This window comes from Rhinopithecus bieti, unplaced genomic scaffold (genome assembly GCF_001698545.2).
Source record: "Rhinopithecus bieti isolate Rb0 unplaced genomic scaffold, ASM169854v2 scaffold_15834, whole genome shotgun sequence".
NCBI classification, from domain to species: Eukaryota; Metazoa; Chordata; class Mammalia; order Primates; family Cercopithecidae; genus Rhinopithecus; species Rhinopithecus bieti.
The window spans coordinates 769,847-794,675 of record NW_016808980.1 but is presented as its reverse complement, the minus strand read 5'-3'; the positions used below and the strand labels follow the sequence as shown (position 1 = coordinate 794,675).

The 24,829-nt window shown below is 46.4% G+C and overlaps 1 protein-coding gene and 1 long non-coding RNA gene across 3 annotated transcripts in view; both read right to left on the bottom strand.

Moving 5' to 3' along the window:
- Positions 1 to 1,856: 1,856 nt before the first annotated feature.
- Positions 1,857 to 19,319, bottom strand: RNF114 (ring finger protein 114). The gene is made up of 6 exons (XM_017888158.1): positions 19,123 to 19,319; positions 14,278 to 14,428; positions 10,193 to 10,299; positions 9,443 to 9,557; positions 6,682 to 6,789; positions 1,857 to 3,662 (listed from the first exon to the last, which is right to left on the bottom strand). Exons 1-6 carry the CDS (start codon positions 19,260 to 19,262, stop codon positions 3,597 to 3,599), a joined length of 687 nt encoding a protein of 228 aa, XP_017743647.1. The 5' UTR covers positions 19,263 to 19,319; the 3' UTR covers positions 1,857 to 3,596.
- An 871-nt stretch (positions 19,320 to 20,190) lies between these two features.
- LOC108539468 (uncharacterized) overlaps positions 20,191 to 24,829 on the bottom strand; it is an 18,926-nt gene continuing 14,287 nt past the window's right edge. For both annotated transcript variants that reach the window (XR_001888373.1, XR_001888375.1), the window contains exon 4: positions 20,191 to 20,329. This is a non-coding gene — a long non-coding RNA (uncharacterized LOC108539468). The remainder of the gene's footprint in view (positions 20,330 to 24,829) is intronic.

The following is a 24,829-nucleotide window of genomic DNA, read 5'->3' as shown; positions in this document are numbered from 1 at the left end:
GGTCACCGCAACCTCTGCCTCCGGGTTCAAGTGGATTCCCCTGTTCTCAGCCTCCAGGAGTAGCTGGGATTACAGGCATGTGCCACCACACCTGGCTAATTTTGTATTTTTAGTAGAGATGGGGTTTCTCCACGTTGGTCTGGTCTCGAACTCCTGCCTCGGCCTCCCAAAGTGCTGGGATTACAGGCATGAGCCACCACACCCAGCCTCGGATGCCTTTAAATCACACAGCTGAGCAGGTCTACGAGGAAGCTGGCCTAGAGCTCCAGAGAGTTGTCAGGCCCAGGATCATCATTCTGGGCGCACTGACACAAGAATGGTAATGAAGACCAAGGGCAGAGGGGTGAGTGGGTGAATCTGCCCAGGAAGGAACATAGGGTGAGTGGGAGCAGAGCCTGAGGAATCCCACTAGCGAGGAGAAGGGAACCAGGGGGAGCAGGCTGCCGAGGAAACAGGATAGGAACATGGCAGAGAACTGAGAAGAGAAACCAGGAGGGCCTCCCAGCTGAGAAGTCAACAGAAGCAACTTCTGTGAAAAGAGGGAGGCATCAAGAGCGCCTTGAAGAGGGAGCTGGACAAGGACTAATGTCTCAGTTCAAATGTCATTTTCTCGACCTGTTTTGGCATGACACAGGATTTCATTTCCAGAGGATGTCAGACCTCAAAGAAACAGGCACAAATTGCAGTTCTCTGAGGTAACTGGAGTCCAGGACTCAACCGATACTTAGACAAAGGTGGCCTGCATGGATATGGAGGAGGAAGAGGCCTCCCAGGTATCTGGCTTGGGTAGTTACCACTGCAAGATGGAATAATACAAAAGAGGGCATGGGTGAAGATTGGAGATGCTGGCTGTATTAAATATGAGGTTTCAGGGCCGGTGCAGTGGCTCACACCTGTAATACCAGCACTTTGGGAGGCTGAGGCAGTTGGATCACATGAGGTCAGGAGACGAGCCTGACCAACATGATGAAACACCATCTCTACTAAAAATACAAAATTAGCTGGGTATGGTGGTGGGCACCCGTAATCCCAGCTACTCTGGAGACTGAGGCACGAAAATCACTTGAACCTGGGAGGCAGAGGTTGCAGTGAGCCAAGACTGCACCACTGCACTCCAGCCTGGGCAAAAAGAGCGGAACCCCAACTCAAAAAAGCAAAACAAAACAAAGAGGTTCCAGGCCAGGCTCGGTGGCTGACACCTGTAATCCCAGCACTTTGGGAGGCCAAGGTGGACCACCTGAGCCCAGGGGTTCAAGCCCAGCCCGGGCAACATAGTGAGACCCCGTCTCTTACTAAAAAAGAAAAAAAATTAAGGTTTCTATGGGATTGGAATGAAGCTCAAGCAGCCAAACACTACAGTGGGCACCCACGATGCTGTGCAGGGAGAGCTCTGTATACTTTGCTCCTTGGATCCTAGCATCCTTAAGAGGCAGATAAAATTATCTCCACTTCATAGGAGACAGGTTCAGAAAATATTCACTAGATGCCCCACAGCTAACGGCAGAGTATGAACTTAAACACATCCAGGACCTGAAACTTGACCCTGCAGAGTCCCTTTACTACAAGCCCTCAGCACTGCTGCTGTTATGTGCACGTAGCGGAAGCCGCATGTCTAAAACCTTGCTATATGGAGCACTGTCACTTCTCACCTCCCAGAGCCTCCCAACTGTAACAAGTGTTCTTTTTACAGAGGACAGGCACCATGAGGCCCAGCTGGTGGCGTCAGCTGAGATTAGATGCCAAATAGGACTCAGCAACAAGCAAGAACTTCCCTTCTAGAAAGGGTTAACAATCTCCTGGAGGTTCCCTAAGCCCATGCTGTGGAATGAAAACAAGAACCATAGCTTCCCAGTTACATTAAGTTATGAAATTTATTTATATTTGACCTTTTAAAAGCCAGAACATAACAAATCTCACTTTCTGGAAAGTCATCTTACTAGAAATACAAGAAGTGCACTTAATACAAGGAAATAAGTTTCTTGGTGCCACCAGTGAGGTGGACATACACTCATATCAGTTCCCTCAAATGAAGGTTTCGTCAGATTTCCCTCCAGACTTCTGAGATGATCTAAATTCAGGAAGGTCTGAGAGAACTTTTTCCAGAAATTACAGTGAACAAGCTGACCTTAACTTTTGGGTCCTCCCGAGAAATACTAATGAAAGAACTATTTTTTCCAGTGGGCCCTGTCTTTGCTGGCTTCTCGGCATCTGCAGCTCTTCACTGGCAGGCATGGAGCCCCACAGCAGCAGTGTACAAGCACAAGGTCACTTGCAGCCCCATTAGAGACATACAACATCAAAGAACCAACCTAAACCCATATGCCTTTTGGTCAGAGGTTCTGCTCCTACAGATTAGACTGACAGCTCTTGGACTTATATTTATTAATATTTGTGAAATATGAACTCCAAGCTTCTTGAGCTGTTACTAAAGCAAGTTTCCAGCAACAGCTTTTATTAACAACTGTTCATCATGCGATGTGCTGTGCCTTATGAACAATGTCTTGTCACAACAGACCGGGGGCGGTACTGGGTTTCCTACAGCTTCTCTCTGCATCTACAAAGCAGGTTTTCAAACACATTTTACATGTCGAAACCAGTGTCATAAGGAAAACATATGTGACAGAAAAACAATGCTCAGTTTAATCTAAGTTACCAAGCAGAAGGTAAAAGAACTAGTACCCGCTGAGTCCCCAAACTTCTTTCTTTAATTCATCTGAGGATTCTTTTTTTGTGCTTCTAGAGTAAGAATTAGGCAGACTCCCACATGGAGAGGTAAACATGTCCGCATTGTTTGAAACTACTTCATTCATTTGTAAATCAGAACCAAAAAGCTCTGGCCCTCCCACTTCTCTTCGCTGACCCTCCTCCCCACTTATGGATAAACAGACTTTAACTTTCCTAACCCAGAAACACTTCCACCAAAAATATATGGTTATACCTTATCCTAAAAAGGCACCATGCAGGCATTTAAGACTGAACCAGTGAACTCTAAGGATATGTAGTATTAGGAAAATATCACTAATCAAAACATCTAGCATCAGATGGTGCAAAACCCCAAGAGGACTGGTGACATGTACCCCAGGATGGCAACCCCAGCTTCTGGCAACCCCACAGCCCAGCGGAAGCTTCAGCTCTGGTCAGGTGCACGGCTGCCAGAGTCTGCACACCTCGGGGACAAAGAAAGGAGACACTTGCTTCATTGTGCTATTCATGACCCAGAAAAGGTCCTGGCTGGCTTGCAGGACCCGAGAGACAAACACTGGATGGGAGGAATGAGTGTGAAACAAGAGATGGAGAAGCTAGATTCTCTTCCACAGGAGGCGGCAGAAGCTCCAGAAAGTAGCCGAGAACCAACACAAACTCAACCATGTGACAAACAAGGTTAACAGTAGGGGAAGACAGCTTTGGCAAGAGCCCAAAGGGAAGAGGAGGGCTGACCTGGGGACCCATTTCCCCTGTCAGAAGTGACCCTGTCCCAATGCCATGGCTCATTTTCAGGTCTGTTGAACAGGTAAGGTACAGGAGTCATAGGTTTCACGTTTAATATGTAATGGAAGCTCTGGAACATGAGACAAGACAGCAAGCACAGACTCTGGTCACTGGTCGATGATGGAGCGCTGCAACACCTGATTCATCATGTCCTCTTCATCAACATCATAATCCTAAGGGCAAAAATAGACATGACGCCTCAGCAACTCTTCCCACATGCAAAGACTGGCTTTCAGTAGAAGCAGGACAGCCTAGCAACTGCTGGAGCAGGCTGCCAGGGACTGGATCTCAACTGTCTGTGGATGCTAGACTATGTAACTTGGAAAATTAATCTGTCTCTGCTGCCTTATCTTTTTATTTTTTTTTTTTTTTTTGATGGAGTCTTGCTCTTGTTGCCAGGCCGGAGTACAGTGGACGTCAGCTCACTGCAAATCCTGCCTCCCAGGTTCAAGACGGATTTCTCCTAGCCCTCAGCTCCAAGTAGCTGGGAAGTTACCGGCGTGCGCCACCATGGCCAGCTAATGTTTTGTATTTTTAGTAGAGATAGGGTTTATACCGCGCCGGGCGCACGGTGGCTCAAGCCTGTATCCAGAACTGTTGGGAGGCTGAGACGGGCGGATCCATAGGATCAGGAGATAGACCCCATCCTGGCTAACCGGGTGAAACCCGTCTCTACTAAATATACAAAAATCTAAGCAGGAGAGGTGGCCGGGGCCTGTAAAGTACAGCTACTCGGGAGGCTGAGGCGGAGAAATGGCGTAAAACCCAGGAGGGCGGAGCTTGCAGTGACTGAGATCCGGCACTGCACTCCAGTCTGGGCGCGACAGAGTGATGACATACCGCCTCAAAAAAAAAAAAAAAAAAAGATAGGGTTTCACCATGTCGGCCAGGATGGTCTCAATCTCTTGATCTCGTGATCCACCCACCTCAGCCTCCCAAAGTGCTGAGATTACAGGTGTGAGCCACTGCACCTGGCCAGTCTGCTGCCTTATTCTTAAATGAAGATAAGGATGCCTCCCTTAAATGGAGATTGAGAGACCCACACAGCACATGAATGGAGCCTGGCACAGACCAAGTGCTCAGAACGTTTATAAGTTTGTTGGAACAGAGCACACAGATGCACTGAGCTGAAGAGTTGTTTCTGAGAGGTGGAATCAGTGCCCAGTACAGAATCAGTTTTTTAGAGCCATACAGTACAGCAGAAACTATAGTGCAACCAGCCCTCTTCAATGAGGCATTTTTAGGAATTACATTCATCTGTGTCACATTAACAAAAAGGGAGTTATTCTGAAGTCTGAGTTTCAGACACTGTCAGACTGAGAATAAATATTCTTTATGACAATTTAGGAAAGAGCTTTCTTTCTTAGATACTGAAATTCAGCCATTAAGACCGAACACCACTCTAAAATCCTAACCTGACATCTATATACATAAGAGGTTTACCTGATATAGTTGGCCAAATTTACCTATTACTATAATGCCAAGACAACAGTGTGCCCCTTTGAAACCACCCAGCTCTAGGGAAAGAATAGAAACCTGACAGCCGTATTTGGCTAGTGGATATATGCTATTTGACCTGAAGTACTTTTGAAGATAATTAAAACCTGTGAAACTTCCTGTGAAATTTTCCTGTCCTGCTTTGGGCATGGGGTGGGGGAACGGAGAAGCTAGGCAATGCTGCGCCTGCATTTCCACAGGAAAACAAGGGGTGGAGGTGATGGCAGCATAATGAGTCAGGCACAACCCGGCTTGGAAATCCTCAGGAGGATCATTTCAATTATGGTCCCCATGGACATGTGAGCTTGAGCTTCCCAAGTCCAAATTTTTTTTTTTTTTTTTTTTTTTTGAGACAGGGTCTCATTCTGTTGCCCAGGCTGCAGTACAGTGGCATGATCTCAGCTCACTGCAACCTCTGCCTGCTGGGCTCAAGAGATCCTCCTGTCCCAGCTCCCTCAAAGTAGCTGGGACTACAGGCAGGAGCCACCACAACTGGTTAATTTCTGTATTTTTTGCAGCGACAAGGTTTTACCATGTTGCCCAGGCTGGTCTCAAACTCCCGAGCTCAAGTGATCCACCTGCCTCAGTCTCCCAAAACGCTAGGATTATAGGTATGAACCACTGCACCTGGCCCCAAACCAAGTTCTATAACAGGCAAAAGTTATATAAACCACAAGAAAAGTAGACAAAATTTTGGGGGCAGGGCTAGGAGATGGAAAGAGCAAGCATCACTGTCTCTGTCTCAAGACTGACCAAATCATCTTCTTGTTTTGTTTTGAGACAGAGTCTCGCTCTGTTGCCCAGGCTGGAGTGCAGTAGCGCAGTCTTGGCTCACTGCAACCTTGCCTCCCATGTTCAAGTGATTCTCCTGCCTCAGCCTCCCAAGTAGCTAGGATTACAGGCACCCGCCACCACACCCGACTAATTTTTTGTATTTTTAGTAGAGACAGGGTTTCACTATGTTGGCCAGGCTGGTCTCGAACCCTTGACCTCGTGATCTGCCCACCTTGGCCTCCCAAAGTGCCGGGATTACAGGCGTGAGCCACTGTGCTTGACCCAGATCATCTTCTTAAATGTCACTCTGGGCGGGGCGTGGTGGCTCATGCCTGTAATCCCAACACTTTGGGAGGCCAAGGTGGGCGGATCACGAGGTCAGGAGTTTGAGACCAGCCTGGCCAACACAGTGAAACCCTGTCTCTACTAAAAGTACAAAAATCAACAGGGCATGGTGGCATGCGCCTGTAGTCCCAGCTACTCAGGAGGCTGAGGCAGGAGAATCACTTGAACCCAGGAGGTGGAGGTTGCAGTGAGCTGAGATCATGCCATTGCACTTCAGCCTGGGCGACGGAGTGAGACTCCATCTCAAATAAACAAACAAATAAATAAATAAATGTCACTCTGGCCACCTGCCTGGCCCATGAATAGAAACTGTATAGTAGCTACAGTATACATACTGGAAGCCCATCTAGCTCCCCAGCTACAGCTGCCTGCTCACCTCTTTCACTCAGTCTTCTATCATCCCAGATTTCTCTCTTGACAATCCCCTTTATCACTGTATCCAGTATACAGACTGGAAGCCCATCACAACAGTGACAAAGTTCAACACCGGGGGGGCCCCACTTCCCTTTTTGAGAAGAGTGAAGTAGCCGTGCCATTCCCCCAGGGGAGGGATCAGAGCCTAGGCTCCAGACTTACCACAAAAGTGTCGTAAGAAAACCGGTGCCGGCGTTGGATGTGCTCTCTGAAGTTGGCGCTGCGGTAGTTGGGGTCTCCCCAGGGCATCGAGGCACATATCGGACAAACCTTTCAACACAAAAGCAAGGTCTTAGGCACCCAATTTCCAAGCTTGCACCAGCCCTCTGCGGCCTGTGTCTGGCCTCCTTTCTTCCAGGACAGCTTTCCTGACATACTGTCCAGGGCCAGTAACTCCTTCCTGTGCACATCAGCAGCCCAGAAAACACTACAAATTTCCTACTCAAGTCAAATGACACGTGGGAGTGGGTAAAGTTCAAATCATGATACCACCCTTTCTCATTGCCTACTGTAGGCAGAGAAGTGAGTCAGCCTGGTGGGGGGCCTAGACTGGCCTTCCAATCCAGCACAGAAGACAATCCAAAAGCACGAGGAAAACTAAGAAAATAAGCCAATGAGCGATGTCCCAGGGAAGTAAAACACAGCCTTATATGCATCTTAACAAAGGAAATACTCAGGTAAGGGGGATGGGGCCAAAAAGCCCTCACACAACAGGTTGATTTGGGTTTTGAAGATTGGGAGATATTTGGAAACGCAAAGAGAACATGATAGGGTGCTCCAGGCCAGGCACAGTGGCTCACACACGTAATCCCAGCACTTTGGGAGGCCAAAAGTGGTAGATCACCTGAGATCAGGAGTTTGAGACCAGCCTGGCCAACATGGTGAAACACTTTCTCTACTAAAATTACAAAAATTAGCTGGGCATGGTGGCACACACCTGTAGTCCCAGCTACTTGGGAGGCTGAGGCATAAGAATTGCTTGAACCCTGGAAGTGGAGATTGCAGTGAGCCGAGATTGTGCCACTGTACTCCAGCCTCCAGCCTGGGTGACAGAGTGAGACTCTGTCTCAAAAAAAAAAAAAAAAAAAAAAATGGTGCTCCAGAAGAGAGGCAGCAGCACGGAGAAAAGGCCAGAAGGTGGCGGTTACTGTCAACGCATACAAACGACCAGGCCAGTGAGCATGGAAAACTCATGCCAGGAAGAGAGATGACCTAAGTGCCCCCACTTAAAGGTGCAACCCTACCCCACAGCAAAGAGGATACAGTGATAAAGGGGATTGACACGAGAGAAATCTGGGATGGTAGAAGACTGAGTGGAAGAGGTGGACAGGCAGCTGTAGCTGGGGAGCTAGAACATAGGATGGGACTAGAGACTGAAAAGGAGATGGCTTCCAAAGGGAAGGGAGAAACGCAGAGTTAAGAACTTGCAGAGGAAGAGGAAGACAGAAGAGAGGGCCAAAGGCTGAAGAGAAGGCCTCAACATAGACAACATAATCGGAGGGATTTCAGAAGCCAAAGGAGGGGAAAAAGACAGAAAATTAGGCTGCCATACCAGAAAAGTTCAGCAATAATAGTATCCAACAAAATTATGAGTGCAAGTAACATTTAACCAAGTCAATCTGTATCTAAGAATTTAGCTTATAAACATACATAGATACAGGCAAAGATATGTTTCTCAAAATGGCCAGTTCTATCTTAAGATGAGCATTGATAGCTGCCCTAGTACTCTCACAAAAGCTCATTAAAATTCTAAAATCTCTGCACCACTGTTTACAGCAATGGAGCTGAAGGTTGCCCATACAACAGAGTATGTAGTTCAAGAGAAGCAGTATGAGATAAATGGAAAAATTAAAACAAAACTATAGAAGGAAGTATACACCTAACTATAAAAAAAGACCTGGTCTGTCAATCACATTAAGAGAGAAAGGTTAACACTTTGCTGAGATGGAACAAATACTTTTTTTTTTTGGGAGTTTCATTCTGCTGCCCAGGCTGGAGTGCAGTGGCACGATCTCAGTTCACTGCAACCTCTGCCTCCCAGGTTCAAGCAATTCTCATGCCTCAGCCTCCCAAGTAGCTGGGATTAAAGGCACGTACCACCATGCCTGGCTAATTTTTGTATTTTTAGTAGAGATGGGGTTTCACTATGTTTGTTAGCCAGGCTGATCTTGAACTCCTGACCTCAAGTGATCCACCCGCCTTGGCCTCCCAAAGTGCTGGGATTACAGGTGTGAGCCACCGTGCCCGGCCTATGTTTTTTTTTTTTTTTTTAAAGGAAACTACACATGCCAGTCAGTGATATCTGAGTAAAATGTCCAAGGACTGATAAGCCTTTTCCTAATAATTTCACCTAAATCCTCTTTCCCCACAAATACAAAGAAGTTACTTCCAAAAGCTTCATGGAGAAATCTGGTGGATACCAAGGGATCCAAGTTAATGTTACCAACAATAGACATCACATGACTTAATGCAGCACCCAGAGAACTCATGTACCATCCCTGCCTCTGCTTTGGGGGGAGGGGAAAATTGCTATGAAGGACATTACCACTGTTAAAATTAAAACATGAATTTTACATTAGATATTAGATTGTATCAATGTTAAATTTCTTGAATATGATTAATTATACACACAAAAATATAATTTTCCAAGAAAACATTCTTGTTCTTAAGACATATACACTCCTGTATCAGGGTGCAAACTATTCAGGGTGCAAAAAGTCATGGTATCTGTAGCTTGTTCCCAAGTGGTCAGCAAAAAATGTGTATTATAGAGCATGGTTAAGCAAATATGGTAAAATGTTAACAATCTGTGAATCTAGGTGAAGGGCATACAGGAGTTCATTCTACTAATCCCGTCATTTTTCTCCAAGCTTGATCCTTTCCCATAATAAAGTTTAAGGGAAAAAAAAAAAGTTACTCTTACCACAGATTTGGTATCCGTGCTATGGAATAATTTGCAGTGTTCCACAAGTCCTTCCTGATCAAAGTTCTTCTCAGGACAGTAAGGACAAGGAAAGGTATAACGGTTTGGAACATTCCTGGAAGGTGAAAGACAGGAAAAAAGAAAATTTTTCTGTACCTTTCCATTAAACTTCAACCACAGTACACTCCCAAAAGGAGCAAAGCTCACCGAATGTGTAATGACAAGGACGCTGATGATCACTTTAGACTCAGATCAAGTGTTTTGAAGATAATAGCTCAGCTGGCCGGACATGGTGATTCACACCTGTGATCCCAACAGGCCAAGCCAGGAGGATAGCCTGAGGTTAAGAGTTCAAGACTAGCCTGGCCAACATGGCGAAACCCTGTCTCTACTAAAAAATACAAAATGTAGCCAGGATTGCTGGCAGGTGCCTGTAATCTCAGCTACTCGGGAGACTGAGGCAGGAGAATCTCTTGAACCCGAGAGGCAGAGGTTGCAGTGAGCTGAGATTGCGCCACTGCACTCCAGCCCAAACAGAGTGAGACTCCGTCTCAAAAAAGAAAAAAAGAATAGCTCAGCTAACATCTGAACACCAGAGTCCTCCTTTGCACACTCCTCCCAAAATACTTGTATCAGCTTTAGCCAGCATAACAATTCATACAACCAAACCCCTGACCATGCAAGGTGTCCAACCTCTTTGTATTAATAGCAAGAGATGACCTCCACCTAAGGGGAGACTGAGTCATTTACCTTGGCTGAAGAGATGCATCCTTAATGGTGGCCTTCACACCTTCCATGATGTAGTTCTGGTATTTGGAACAAGTAGCCACGTGGGACCGGATCTTGGATAGGAAGAACTCAAATAGGAAGAATCAGAGCCCACAAGTTAGTGAGGACCTTGTAACAGGCCAAATGTAGTCCCAAACAAGGGCGCAAAGAAAACTAGACCTACACTACCCTGACAAATAATCTCACCAGACTCCTGACGATGCTGATGGGGCTGAAACCCTGATTATTGCAGATTTCCCATTAATAACAAGGCTATTTTATTCAACTAAATCAGGATATCCGCTTCCACTCTAAAATAACTCTCCTAGAGGTTTGCTCCTATTCATGACAGGTTGTGTGCTTCACAGACAAGCTCCAAATCTAGGATGTTTTTAAAAGTTTTCTATACTAGCATTTAAACTAGTCTCCTTGTAGCAAGCCAAAAACCACATTCTGTTATGTGCAGCAGAGAAAAGTGATCATTTAGGTAAAACGTATAAAAGCCACCAACCCTGATTAAAGTATCAATCACCAGACTCTGAGAAATAATCTTTAAAATCTAAATTCTTGGCGGGGCGGTGCTCAAGCCTGTAATCCCAGCACTTTGGGAGGCCGAGAACGGGCGGATCACGAGGTCAGGGATCGAGACCATCCTGGCTAACACGGTGGAAAACCCCGTCTCTACCTTAAAAAATACAAAAAAACTAGCCGGGCGAGGTGCGGGCCGCCTGTAGTCCCAGCTACTCGGGAGGCTGAGGCAGGAAAATGGCGTAACTAGGAAGCGGAGCGTTGCAGTGAGCTGAGATCCAGCCATGCACTCCAGCCTGGGCCGACAGAGTGAGACACCGTCTCAAAAAAAAAAAAAAAAAAAGAAAAAGAAAAAATCTAAATTCTTTTTTTTTTGTTTTTCTTTTTTGAGACGGAGTCTCACTCACTCTGTAGTCCAGACTGAAGTGCAGTGGCACCATCTTGGATCACTGCAACCTCCGCCTCCCGGGTTCAAGTGATTCTCCCACCTCAGCCTCCTGAGTAGCTGGGATTACAGGCGTGTGCCATCATGCCCAGCTAATTTCCATATTTTTAGTAGAGATGGAGTTTCACTGTGTTAGCCAGGATGGTCTCGAACTCCTGACCTCAAGTGATATCCCTGCCTTGGCCTCCCAAAGTGCTGGGCTAACAGGTGTGAGCTACCATGCCTGGCCCAACCTTTCACATAAAATCTAGGCTGTGCAATAGTAAAATAGAGAAGAAAACCCAGAGAATAGTGCTTCATTACAGGTTTTCTAAAAAGAAAGAAAGTTTTAAGAATTGAAGAAAAGAGGGAAGGAAAGAAAAACATTTTTAGAGGCATGCCAACCATACAGTAACTCATCTTGAAAATGGAGAAAAGCAAAAGCACACAGTAAAACAAACAAAAAGCCCATCATGGGCAGAGCATGGTGGCTCACACCTGTAATCCTGAGGGAGGCTGAGGTGGACTATCACTTTGCGCTCCCAAGTTTGAGATCAGCATGGGCAACATGAAAACTCTGTCTCTACTAAAAATACAAAAAAAAATTAGGTGGGCGTGGTGACACATGCCTGTAGTCCCAGCTACTTGAGAGGCTGAGGTGGGAGGATGGTTTGAGCCAGGGAGGCAGAGGTTGCAGTGAGCCGAGACCACACCATTGCACTCCAGCCCGGGCAACAAAGCCAGACTCCGTCTCAAAAAAAAAAAAAAAAAAAAAACCAAAAACCACATTATGCATGCATAAATAAAGATGAAGAGACCGGGTACAGTGGCTGACACCTGTAATCCCAGCACTCTGGGAGGCCGAGGCGGGCAGATCACGAGGTCAGGAGATTGAGACCATCCTGGCTAACACGGTGAAACCCCGCCTCTACTAAAAATACAAAACAAAACAAAAAACAGATATATACATATATATATGCATACATATATATACACACATATCTGCACGTGGTGGCAGGCACCTGTAGTCCCAGCTACTCCAGAGGCTGAGGCAGGAGAATGGCATGAACCCAACAGGCGGAGTTTGCAGTGAGCCGAGATCACGCCATTGCACTCCAGCCTGGGCGACAGAGCAAGACTCTGTCTCAAAAAAAAAAAAAAAAAAAAAAAAAAAAAAAAAAGGCAGTAGGAAACTGTATTTCAGTATCTTGAGTTTCTAAAAGTAAACGTCAAAGGGGGAAAAATGCTCCAAGATTGGAGTTCCAGCTTACCATGATGATGGTCTCACCTCCAGCTAAAGAACTTGACTTTAAGCTACAAACTGAGGAATCCCCAATTTTTTTTTTATTTTTTTGTAGAAACTGGGTCCACTATATTCCCCAGGCTGCTCTCAAACTCCTGGGCTCAAGCGATCTTCCCACCTCAGCCTCCCAAGGAGCTGGGACTACATGCAGACACCACTACACACAGCTAGTTTTGTTTGTTGGCTTGTTTTGGTATATACAGTGTCCCACTATGCTGACCAGACTGATTTCGAACTCCTGAGCTCACTCTTACCTTGGCCTCTCCAAGTGATAGGATTACAGGCATAAGCCATCATGCCCAGCCTCAATAGTGAAGCCCCCAATTAAGATATAGAAAATAGCCCTACTCAGCATTAAAATGGCCCTACTATGCATCGCTAATACTAAATCACTCTGAAAAGGAGATGGGAAGGTATATTCATACTATGGGCATCCATATCGAAGTGTTAATGAAACTGACATGCAAGGCTGTCCAATATGTAAGAGAAAAAAAACTGAAAGTGAAAAAAAAGTTGGGAATGAATGTACATTTAAACAAGTGAAAAAAGTTGAAGAAACATATATATTATAGTGTGATCTCATTTTGCAAAAATTCTACAACTGGGTTGATAAAATTCTACAGTTTTACCAACTTTTGGTAAAAGTTTGTCAAAGGGCAGAAAATGTTATGTAGCTTTCGAAACTGAATCACTTTTTTTTTCTTGAGACAGGGTCCGGCTCTATCGCCCAGGTTGGAGTGCAGTGGTGAGAACTCAGCTCACTGAGACATCTGCCTCCTGGGCTCAGGCCATCCTCTCACCTCAGCCTCCCGAACAGCTGAGACTACAAGCACACACCACCATGCCCTGCTAGTTTTTTGTATTTTCAGTAGAGCCGAGGTTTCACCATGTTGTCCAGGTTGGTCCAGAACTCCTGGACTCAAGCAATCCACCCACCTCGGCCTCCCAAAGTGTTGGGATTACAGGCATGAACTACCTTGCCAGGGCTTAAATTGAACCAGATTAAATTGAGAAATAATCTCTGGAATGAGGAACAAGTCTACATTACTGTATATTTTTGTATGGTCTGCAATTTAAAAAATTTTAATGATTCTAAAATCAACAAGGCTGTGTATATTTCTTGGAAAATAAGACAACAGTATTTCTCCTTTCCAGTAGCAGTTATAACACGTATGAAAATAAATATACTTGACTCTGATTATACAAGAGCATTTCAAATGTTAGCTATTGTTATTATAATCCAATGATTTCATACTGACTTTTTTTAAGAGACAGGGTCTTGCTGTCAGCCAGGCTGGAGTGCAGTGGCGTGATCATAGATTACTGTAATCCCAAACTCCTGGGCTTAAGTGATCCCTCTAGCCTCTGCCTCCTGAGTAGCTGGGCCTACAGGTACATACCACCACACCCGGCTACTTTTATTTTTTGTAAAGATGAGGTCTCACTATGTTGCCCAGTCTGGTCTCTTAACTCCTAGCCTCCAGCTCTTGTCTTGGACTCTCAAAGAGCTGGGGTTACAGGCATGACCCACCACGCCCGGCCAAAATTGATCTTTTATAGGAAAAAACTGGAATAACTCATTTCTATGGCTTTCAAAGCTAAAATATATACTTAACCAACTCTTAAAAAAAGAAACAAAAACCAGTAGGTTATGAAAACAAACCAGCCCAGCCATCACCACAGGTAATCGGCATGCACGCGTGCTGTTAGTGACCTAGTCATGCTCTAACTTCAGAAACAACACGGTAGCTGTACGTTTTACCCCATCTTATCATGGAAAGACATGGACTCTTCCACATTACTTCCACATACATTCTTACGGCAGCCATGGCAAGAAGTCTCTGTGCTCTCAATCTGCCGCTCGAGCTCCATGGCTCGGACGCCAGGTGCCAGAGCGCTGCGACACACCCCACAGACAGGCTTCTTCGGCTTCAGACATTCCTGCAGGCATGCAGAGCAAAAGCTAGAACAAGACATACGGAGAACCTCTGTCACGCATCATGGAGACAAGAAAACAAATATGGATCACTTTTAAAAAGACATCAATGGATAATGGAGTAAAAAACAACTTGCTCTCTCCTCCCAATTCAAATACTAAGTCCTTCCAGGCCAGAAGAACTGAGGGATAGGAGTTGACTACAAAGAACACACAACTACAGAAACAAATGCAAACTCCTGTGATACGCAGTGAAGGTGTTCAGGTTGAGGCTTCAAGCCTTAGGCCCTGCCACTGAGGGATCTCAGTGGGGTTTCTTGAATCTTATTCTTTACTTTGTGAAATGGAGAGAGTAGTACCTACCTCTAGGATTGCTGGGAGGATACAGTTTGTAGAGCAGACCGCTGGCAGAGTGTCCAGCATGTACAAAACACACCATAAAGGGGAGCTGCTATCATTAGAGGTGAAGACAAAGCGCTACAGAAACATAAAGGGAAAAGCAACTAGTTGTGACCTGAGAAGGAAAGGGCTGGAAAGACTGCAAAGACAGCTGGGCGCGGTGCCTGTAATCCCAGCCTGTAATCCCAGCACTTTGGGAGGCCAAGGCGGGCAGATCACGAGGTCAGGAGTTGGAGACCAGCCTGGCCAACATGGTGAAACCCGTCTCTACTAAAAATACCAAAATTAGCCAGGCAAGGTGGCAGATGCCTATAACCCCAGCTAATTGGGAGGCTGAGGCAGAAGAATTGCTTGAACCTGGGAGGCAGAGGTGGTTGTGCACTGCAGCCTGGGCAACAGAGCGCAACTGTCTCAAGGGGGAAAAAAAAAAGACTGCAGAGACAGCATCTCTGATCAGCCTTAAAACGATTCAGCTGGATCCTTTTGTAGTTCATGGACGTGAGGACTGGGTGTTCATGCACATGTGTGAGATGTGCCACCCTCGAACCTTGTTACAGATGTTGGCCCATTACCCATCTGACATTTAAAAAAAGAGGTCAGCTAGCAGAGGAAGGGAAGACTATTCTAGGCCTAATTTAGGCTTAAAATTCATATATATCTGAGGAAATAAAAATCTAATAGACTTTTCCTCATAAGCAGTAGGGAGCCAGAAGTTTTAAAGCAAGGTATTAACAAAACAAGACCAAATCCAGGTTTCAGAAAAACATTTCTGTGCTATCACGGAAAACAAAGTGTTGTTGTTGTTGTTGTTTTTGAGACAGAGTTGTGCTGTTGCCCAGTCTGAAGTGAAATGGTGTGATCTCGGTTCACTGCAAAATCCGCCTCCCGGGTTCCAGCGATTCTCCTGCTTCAGCCTCCCAAGTGGCTGGGGTTATAGACACGTGCCACCACACCCAGCTATTTTGTATTTTTAGTAGAGACGGGGTTTCACCACGTTAGCCAGGCTAGTCTCGAACTCCTGACCTCTGGTGATCCACCTGTCTTGGCCTCCCAAAGTGCTGGGATTACAGGCATGAACCACTGCACCCAGTCCTTTACTTCTTTTTTTTTTAGGTGAGAAGGTGAGGAGAGACAACGTAGAAACCAAACAGATGGCTAAAGGCAGAGGACTGTGAGGGTCTGACTGAAGCAGTAGGGGATGAATTCAGGAAACCATTCATGGAGAGGCAGAATCAGGAGGACTTGACAACTTACTGACTTTGAAGAAAAGAAGTCAAAGATGACCGAGTTTCTATCCTAAAGCCTAGGCAGATGGTAATGCTGAGATAAGGCATACAGAAAGAATGGAGAAGACACCCTGGGCTACTTACCCAACCTGATAGATTAAGACAGTATAACCAAATCTGCCAGAAAGAACTAAGGATATATAATGAAAGGCAATCTTCTGAACACTTGACCATTTTCTACTGCCTCTAAGAATCTCCTTCCTCCTTGTCACTAAGTTTGATGTTAATGCTGTTAGGCAAAATTCCAAACCAGGTACAGAGAAGGTAAGGGAGTCTATTCATTCACCACTAAGGGCAATGGAAACTTGACAAAGCCCTGTTCTCATGATGCTTACATTCTAGAGTGAAGGGAAACACAAATGTTAATTTCAGATAGTGATTAAATATATGAAGGAAATATGGCAAACAGACCAGCTGGGGGGGATCACAGAAAGCTGCTTCTGAGGAGTTGGCATTTGAGCTGGGTGGGACCTGATTACAAGGACAGCCACACAGATTTGGGTGCAGAGCTCCACACCAAGATGATGCCACACACAAATGAGGACTGGAAAGGAAGGTAGGCAGACCTTGGGGGCCACGATGCGGTAGACCATGGTGAGAAGGGCAAGCGATAAGGCAGTAGACACAGGCAGGGCCTGTGGCCATCACTTGTGTTGCCTGTTCACAAATGCAGACGACAACAGGAACCCAAGAGAGCAGAGAGGGTCCAGTAAGTATAATGCAACCAAACCCAGCATGCAGGTAAAAAGCAGCTTGAAGTCTCTTCACAAGCACACGCACACAGGTTCAGCTCATCTATCAAATGTTCACGAGTCACTTTGTGCCTGAGACATACCCAAACTACCAGACTGCTTTTGAACTGCTCAAATATCCTGGGCTGGCTTTTCAGTTTCTATTTCCTATTTATGGGCCCTTGCCTAGTTCAGCCTTCTGATGCTCCACTCCGTCACAGTGCTAGGAAGAAATTCTCCTCTCTTGGGCATCCAGCCAGCTGCCTTTCTCCAGCTGTATTCTACTAGATTGGAGAACGCAGTCATTCAGGGCTTGATATAAAGTTTTATAAAAATCCAGTGCCCCAGCCAGAGTTGCAGTGATGCTCAACTTTCCAAGCACAAAAGGTAAAAATCAAGTAGGCACAGGAGAAAGCATTCGGTTGGAGCTAAGGGCGACTCAGGCTGCCCTCACAGAGGTGCTTCCATCTGTCTTCAATTTGCACTGAACTGCTGATCACGTGGGGCTAGGACAGTGAGGACAGAGAAGAGCCAAGGTTTGAGTAACAGTACTTTTCCTTGCCCTCTGACCTAGGTTCACCCAGCTCAAGAAAATCTCAAATTTTGCTGCTCTTCATTTAGCAAACTGTGCTGGGTCTAGCCTTTTTACAAATGTTAATAGTAAATGAAATCCACTGAACTAATCCAAAATCAGGTCAACCTGATCCAAGGATAAGCTGATTCAATGAAAACGCTAAAGACCACTTCAACTCTCGTGAAGCTTGCTTACACGACTTATTAGTTCATTACCTGATCATTCACCCCACGCACAGAGGTGTGATCCCTGAAATACCTTCCCACTTGCAGAATGAATTTTTACAATAGTTTGACAAGTCATTGGTACTTATTTATAATCAATCCACTGGACTGTAAACTCTGAAGGCAGAGTCTACCCCAAGATCTGGCACATAGAGGCCATTCCAGTCAGTTGAGGGGCAAAAAAGTTATGGCCACTCCATCATGAGCTGTAAGTTTTGCTCTGTGCAAGCAAGGAGAAGGAAGTTAAGTCTCAGAAAGGAATTGGGGAAGTAATTTAGATGGGGATGGTGTTTGGTGAGGTAACTTAACCAGTAACTTGAAGCCTGAAGCCTGAAGCCTGAAAAGCGGGGGGCGGGGGGACGGGAGTTCCAGGCTAACTGAATTGCAAAGAGGAATAGCCTAAAGCTACATGATGAGGCAACAAGCAGCCAGTTAGGTGCCAAGCACTGTTCTCTAGTCTCTAGCCTATTAAAACGGTCACCTGCAGTATATCTGGGAAGAGTTAGGCCACGGCGACCCTTCGACAGGCAAGCGTCGGACCCTCGGTGTATTTACCTGTAAAATGGCTGCCAACCCTCCCCCGCTGCAGGGTGGCTAGAGAATAATGCCCATGAAGCGCAATGGCTACTGTGCCTGCCGACTAGTGAAGGGGTGCCAAGACCAATGCCAAGGTGATCCCACGATAAGCCCTGAGAGAGACGAGAGGAAAAGCCAATTCTGAGGCAAGAAGCAGGTGGCCACGTTGTCTACAATTCTTTCAACTCAGGTGTGTTTGTGCGTCTGATGGAACAAGGCTTAGATTCAAACCGACCAACCTCGAAAGCCCCGGCCACAGCCCAGGACTGGACATCTTCACACATATCTGCTTTAATCATCATAACCAGTCTATTCACAGTATTCAGGTCATGAAGGCTTAATTGAAAACTGAAAGAAACAAACCTCCTACACAGGAAGTAGAATGCTAACAATCCCATCTGCCAACTCCCACCCCCTTTCACAGCTAAGGGCAAACTGGCCAGATCCCCATAAAGACTTCCCTTTTGTTGTTTTAGTCTAGTTCAGCGTTTCTCCCAAGTTTAGTTCATATTAGAATAACTCGCTACAGCTAGACTCAATGCCAAATGTCCTATGCTTTAAGAGCGACGTGGTCTAGAAGGGAAACGTCGGCTCTCCAAGGGCGGACTTCCGAGCCTAAAGTCCCCGCAGGGCACGAGTCCACTATCACGTGTGGGAAGGAGACTGACAGGCCGCCTGGAACATCGCAGGCGCTCAACGGACAGCAGCTGCCCGGCTAAGACGGGCGGAGGGACGGGATACTTAGAAGTAAGCGGGGCGAGACAGAAGAACGCCCCGGCAGCTTTCACGGCCCTTAGGAGCCCCGGGAGACACCCCGGGGAGGCCCCTCTGGGTGGGTCCTCTGGCTCCCGCCCTGAGACGCATCTCGCTCCTCAGCTCCATTTCCTTCCCAGTTAAGTGCCTCCCGACCAGGCCCGGGCTCGCCGCTTACACGTGTCCGCAGGGCACCTGTACCGGCTTCTCGTACACCTCTAAGCACACGGGACACGTGAAGCGGCCTAGGGGATCAGCCTCCGCCGCCGGCCCCGCCAGCTGCGCAGCTCCCCCACCGTCTTGCTGTTGCGCCGCCATCTTGCTGCCGCTCTGCGCCGCGCAACGGCGGCCGATGAGGAGTAGGCCGAGGGGGGGCTCGCGGCCGGAGGGGCGGGGCTCGCAGGGCGCTGAGCGGTTGGGGGCGGGGCTCGTAGGTGGGCCGCCCCTCGCGGCCCCTGGGGCCCATGACCCAAGCGAGCTGGAGGCCGAGGGAAATCTGGAAAACGTGGAAGCCAAATCCAAAGGCTGCCAGAATTGGGACGGGCTCTGCGCGTGGGCCGCTGTTTTCTAAATTTAAGTCGTTAGTTTGGCACCACTTGCACTTATCACTATTTATCTTACAATCAAATTGCTTTTTCCTAAAATTTATTTATTTATTTATTTAATCTATTTTGGGAAAAGGTCTTGTTTTGTCGCCCAGGCTGGTGTTCAGTGGAGCGATCATGGCTCCCTGCGGCCTCGACCTCCGGGGTTCAAGCGATCCTCCCACCTCAGCCTCTTGCGTAGCTGGACCACAGGCAGTCACCACTATGCCGGACTAATTTATTTATTTATTTATTTATGTATTTTTTTTGTAGAGATGGGGAAAGGAGGTGGGGAAGGGGCGGTGCAGAGAGCGGGCGGGTCTCACTGTTGCTGAGGCTGGCCTCGAACTCTTGGACGCAAGCGATCCGCCTGCCTCAGCAGCCCGAAGTGCTGGGATTACAGCGGTGAACCACCGTACCCAGCCATTTCTTAAATTTAAGCAAATTTAATAACATCTAATTCCTGAGCTGCAAGACGAAAGTCAATATCATTTATTTATACAAAGGAGCTGGGCACGGTGGCTTACGTCTGTAATCCCAGCACTTTGGGAGGCCGAGGCGGGCGGATCGCTTGAGCCTACGAATAGGAGAGCAGCCTGGCCAACAAGGTGAAACCCCGTCTTTACTAACAATACAAAAATTAGCCAGGCGTCGTTGCCCATGCCTGTAGCCTCGGCTACTCAGGAAGCTGAGGCAGGAGAAGCCTTTGACCTGTGAGGCGGAGGTTGTCGCGGGCCAAGATCGTTCATTCACTCCAACGGTCACTCAACTTCAGCCTAGGCAACAAGAACGAAACTCCGTCTGAAAAAAAAAAAAAAAAAACCCAACAATAAAGCACATTCATTTCAAATTGTGCAATAATTACCATCAGCTATCTCTAGAATTCTGGTCGTCTTGCTAAACTGAAACTGAAACTCTGTCCCCATTAAACAATAACTTCCTGTTCCCTCCTCCCATCCCCATACCCCCAGGCCCTGGCAATTTTCTGTCTATGATTTTGAAGCACTTATAGCTATAAAATTTCCCCTGAGCACTGCTTTCACTGTGTCCAGTAAATTTTGGCATGCTGAGTTTTTGTTTTCATTTGTTTCTCAATATTTTCTCTCTTTCTTTCTTTATTTAATTTATTTATTTTGAGATGGAGTCTCACTCTGTCGCCCAGGCTGGAGTGCATTGGTGCGATCTCTGCTCACTGCAGCCTCCACCTCCTGGAGTCAAGCAATTCCCCTGCCTCAGCCTCCCAAGTAGCTGGAATTACAGGTGCCTGCCACCACTCCTGGCTAATTTTTGTATTTTTAGTAGAGACAGGGCTTCACAATGTTGGCCAGGCTGGTCTCATACTCCTGACCTCAAGTGATCCGCCAACCTCGGCCTCCCAAAGTGCTGGAATTACAGGCGTGAGCCATCGTGCCTGGCCTGTTTCTGAGTATTTTCTAATTTTCCTTGTGATTTCTTCTTTGATCCATTGGTTCTTTAAGAGTGTGTAAATTTCCACAAATTTGTGAATTTTCCAGTTTTTCTTTGATATTGATTTCTTTTTATTTACCCCCCTCCCCATATTGATGTCTAGCCTTATGCAGTTGTGCTTGGAGAAGACATTTGGTATGATCTCTTTTATTTCTTCTTTCTTTCCTGTTTTTTTGTTTGTTTGTTTGAGACGGAGTCTTGCTCTGTCACCCAGGCTAGAGTGCAGTGGCACGATCTCGGCCCACTGCAAGCTCCACCTCACGGGTTCACGCCATTCTCCTGCCTCAGCCTCCCAAGTAGCTGGGACTACAGGTGCCTGCCACCACGCCCGGCTAATTTCTTTTTGTATTTTTGGTAGAGACGGGGTTTCACCGTGTTAGGCAGGATGGTCTCGATCTCCTGACCTTGTGATCTGCCTGCCTCGGCCTCCCAAAATACTGGGATTACAGGTGTGAGCCCCCCCCCGCCCCCCGGCCCTTTCTTTCCTTCTTATCTTTCCCTCTCTCCCTTTCTTTTCTTCTTTCTCTTTTTGTAGAGATAAAGTCTTGCTGCGTTGCCCAGGCTGGTCTCAAACTCCTGGGCACAAGCAATCCTCCTGCCTTAGCCTCCCAAAGTGCTGGGATTACAGGCCTGAGCCACCACGGCTGGCTGATGTCTACCTTTTAAAATCTCTTGAGGCTTAATTTGTGGCCTAACATATGGTCCATCCTGGAGGCTATCCCATGTGCGCCTGAGAAGAATGTGTATGCTTTTGTTGGGTAGTGTCTGTATATGTGTTAGATCTGGTTGTCTTACTGTGTCGCTCAAGTCCTTTATTTCCTTACTTATCTCCTATTTGTTCTATTTATTCTTGGGAGTGGGGCATTGAAGTCTCGACCTATTATTGTGGAATTGTCTATTTCTTCCTTCAATTCTACCAATTTTTGTTTCATATGTTCTGATGGTCTGTTATTAGGTACATAAATGTTTATAATTGTTATATCTTCTGGCTGCATTGAACTTTTTATTAATATACAGTGCCTTATTTATCTCTTGTAATCTTTTGGACAAGTAATTTTTCTTTTTTCTTTTTTTGAGATGGAGTCTTGCTCTATCGTCCAGACTGGAGTGCAGTGGTGTGATCTTGGCTCACTGCAACCTCTGCCTTCTGGGTTCAGGTGATTCTCCTGTCTCAGCCTCCTGTGTAGCTGAGACTACAGGCATGCACAACCACGCCTGGCTAATTTTTGTATTTTTAGTCGAGACAGGATTTCACCATATTAGTTAGGCTGGTCTTGAACTCCTGCCACCGTGCTCGGCCTGGACAAGTAATTTTTCTGATATTAGTATTGCCAGCCCTCCTGTTCTTTGGTCACTATTTGCATGAAATATCTTTTTCCATCCTTTCAGAGCCAGTCTATAAAGTGAGTTTCTTGTAGACAGCAATACAGTTGAATCATGTTCTTTAAAAAAAAAAAAAAAAAAAAAGCTGGGTATGGTGGCTCATGCCTGTAATCTCAGCACTTTGGGAGGCCGAGGTGGGTGGATCACCTGAGGTCAGGAGTTTAAGACCAGCCTGACCAACATGGTGAAACACTGTCTCTACTAAAAATACAAAAATTAACTGGGTCTGGTGGTGCACGCCTGTAGTCCCAGCTACTCAGGAGGCTGAGGCAGAAAAAAAATTCTTTTTCCCTCCCTCTCTCCCTCCCTCCCTTCCTTCCTTCCTTCCTTCCCTCCTTCTTTCCTTCCCACCCTCCCTTTCTTTCTTCCTCTGTTTCTTTCTTTTTTCTTTTTTTTTGAGACAGGGTCTCTGTCACCCAGGATGGAATGCAGTGGCGTGATCACAGCTCACTGCAACCTTGACTTCCCAGGCTCAAGTGAGCCTCCTGCCTCAGCCTCCTGAGTAGCTGAGACTACAGGCATGTGCCATTACACCTAGCTATTTTTTCTATTTTTTGTAGTGACAAGGTCTCTCTATGTTGCCTAGGCTTTTTTTTTTCTTTTTTGAGACAGGATCTGGCTCTGTTGCCCAAGCTGGAGGGCAATGGCACAGTTTTGGCTCACTGCAAACTCCGCCTCATGGGTGCAAGCCATCCTCCCACCCCATACTCCCAAGTAGCTGGGACTATAGGCGTGCACACCATAGCCAGCTAATTTTTAAATTTTTTGTAGAGACAGGGTTTCACCATGTTGCCCAGGCTGGTCTCGAACTCTTGAGCTCAAATGGTCCTCCTGTCCTGGTCTTCCAAAGTGCTGGGATTACAGGCGTCAGGCATCATTATTAAAATTTGTTTGCTTAAATTTAAGAAGAGGCTGGGCGTGGCCGCTCACGCCTGTAATCCCAGCACTTTGGGTTGCTGAGGCAGGTGGATCGCTTTTGTCCAGGGGTTTGAGACCATCCTGGGTAACATAGTGAGACACCCCACTGCCTCCAACTCCCTCCCCTGTATCTACAAAAAATACAAAAGTAAGTGGGAGGATCACTTGAGGCCAGGAGTTCAAGATCAACCTGGGCAACGTACCAACACCCCGTTGTCTACAAACAAACAAACATAAAATTAGCCAAGTGCAGTGGCATGGATGTGCCTGTAGTCTTAGCTACTCGGAGGAGGGCTGCTTAAGCCCAGGAGTTCAAAGTGTCAGTGAGCTGTGATCTTGCCACTGCACTCCAGCCTGGGCAAGAGCAAGACCCTGTCTCAAAAAAAAAAAAAAAAAAAATTAATGCCAGGTGCAGTGGCTCACACCTGTAATCCCAGCACTTTGGGAGGTCAACATGGGAGGATCACTTGAGGCCAGGAGTTCGAGACCAGCCTAATCAACATAGCAAGACCCCCACCCCACCCCCGCCTACCATCTCTACATTAAAAAAAAACTAGCTACATGTGGTGGTGCACGCTTGTGGTCCCAGCTACTCAGGAGGCTAAAGTGGGAGGATCGCTTAAGCTCTAGAGGTTGAGGCTGCAGTGAGACATGATTGTGCCACTGCATTCCAGCCTGACTGACAGAGACCCTTTCTCAAAAAAAAAAAAAAAAAAAAAAGGCCAGGCATGGTGGCTCACACCTGTAATCCCAGCACTTTTGGAAGGCTGAGGCGGGTGGATCACAAGGTCAGGAGATCGAGACCATCCTGGCTACTAACACGGTGAAACCCCGTCTCTACTAAAAAATACAAAAAAATTAGCCGGGCGTGGTGGTGGGTGCCTGTAGTGCCAGTTACTAGGGACGCTGAGGCAGGAGAATGGCGTGAACCTGGGAGGAGGAGCTTGCAGTGAGCCAAGACGGCACCACTGCATTCCAGCCTGGGCAACATAGCGAGACTTCATCTCAAGAAAAACAAAAAACAAAAAACAAAAACAAAAAAACAAATTAAATAAAATTTTAAATTCTATTCCTCAGTCTTACCAGCCATATGTCTAGTGCTCAATAGCCACATGTGACTCGTGGCTACACATTGAAAAGAGCGGACATAGAACATTTCCATCGTTGCGGGAAGATCCATTGGACAGCGCTGCTATAGATACCCTCATGCGTGTGACACAGCTACATGCACACAGATATTCAGGACAGTGTTGTCACAGTAGGAAGATACTGGAAGCAACCAGAATGATGATTGGGGGTTGATTAAATAAATGCAATAGATATAATTACTAGTATGTCAATTCCATGAGGTCAGGGGGTTTTGTCAATTTTGTTTACTGTTGGATCTTCAGCTTCCAAAATAATGCCTGGTGCATGCTAGGTAACTACACAAATATTTGTTAAATAAATATGAAGCTGATATTGAATCATCTCATATATACACATATATATATATATATATATATTTTTTTTTTTTTTTTTTTTTAAACGGGA

Bases quoted from the DNA above. Each gene is read 5' to 3' on its own strand.
- RNF114 (XM_017888158.1), bottom strand. From the start codon at position 19,262: ATGGCGGCGCAACAGCAAGACGGTGGGGGAGCTGCGCAGCTGGCGGGG. The intron at 14,429-19,122 runs GTAAGCGGCGAG...GTCTTGTTCTAG, and splicing joins CAGGTGCCCTGCGGACACGT to CTTTTGCTCTGCATGCCTGC. The intron at 10,300-14,277 runs GTATGTGGAAGT...TTCCTATTTGAG, and splicing joins GCCATGGCTGCCGTAAGAAT to TTCTTCCTATCCAAGATCCG.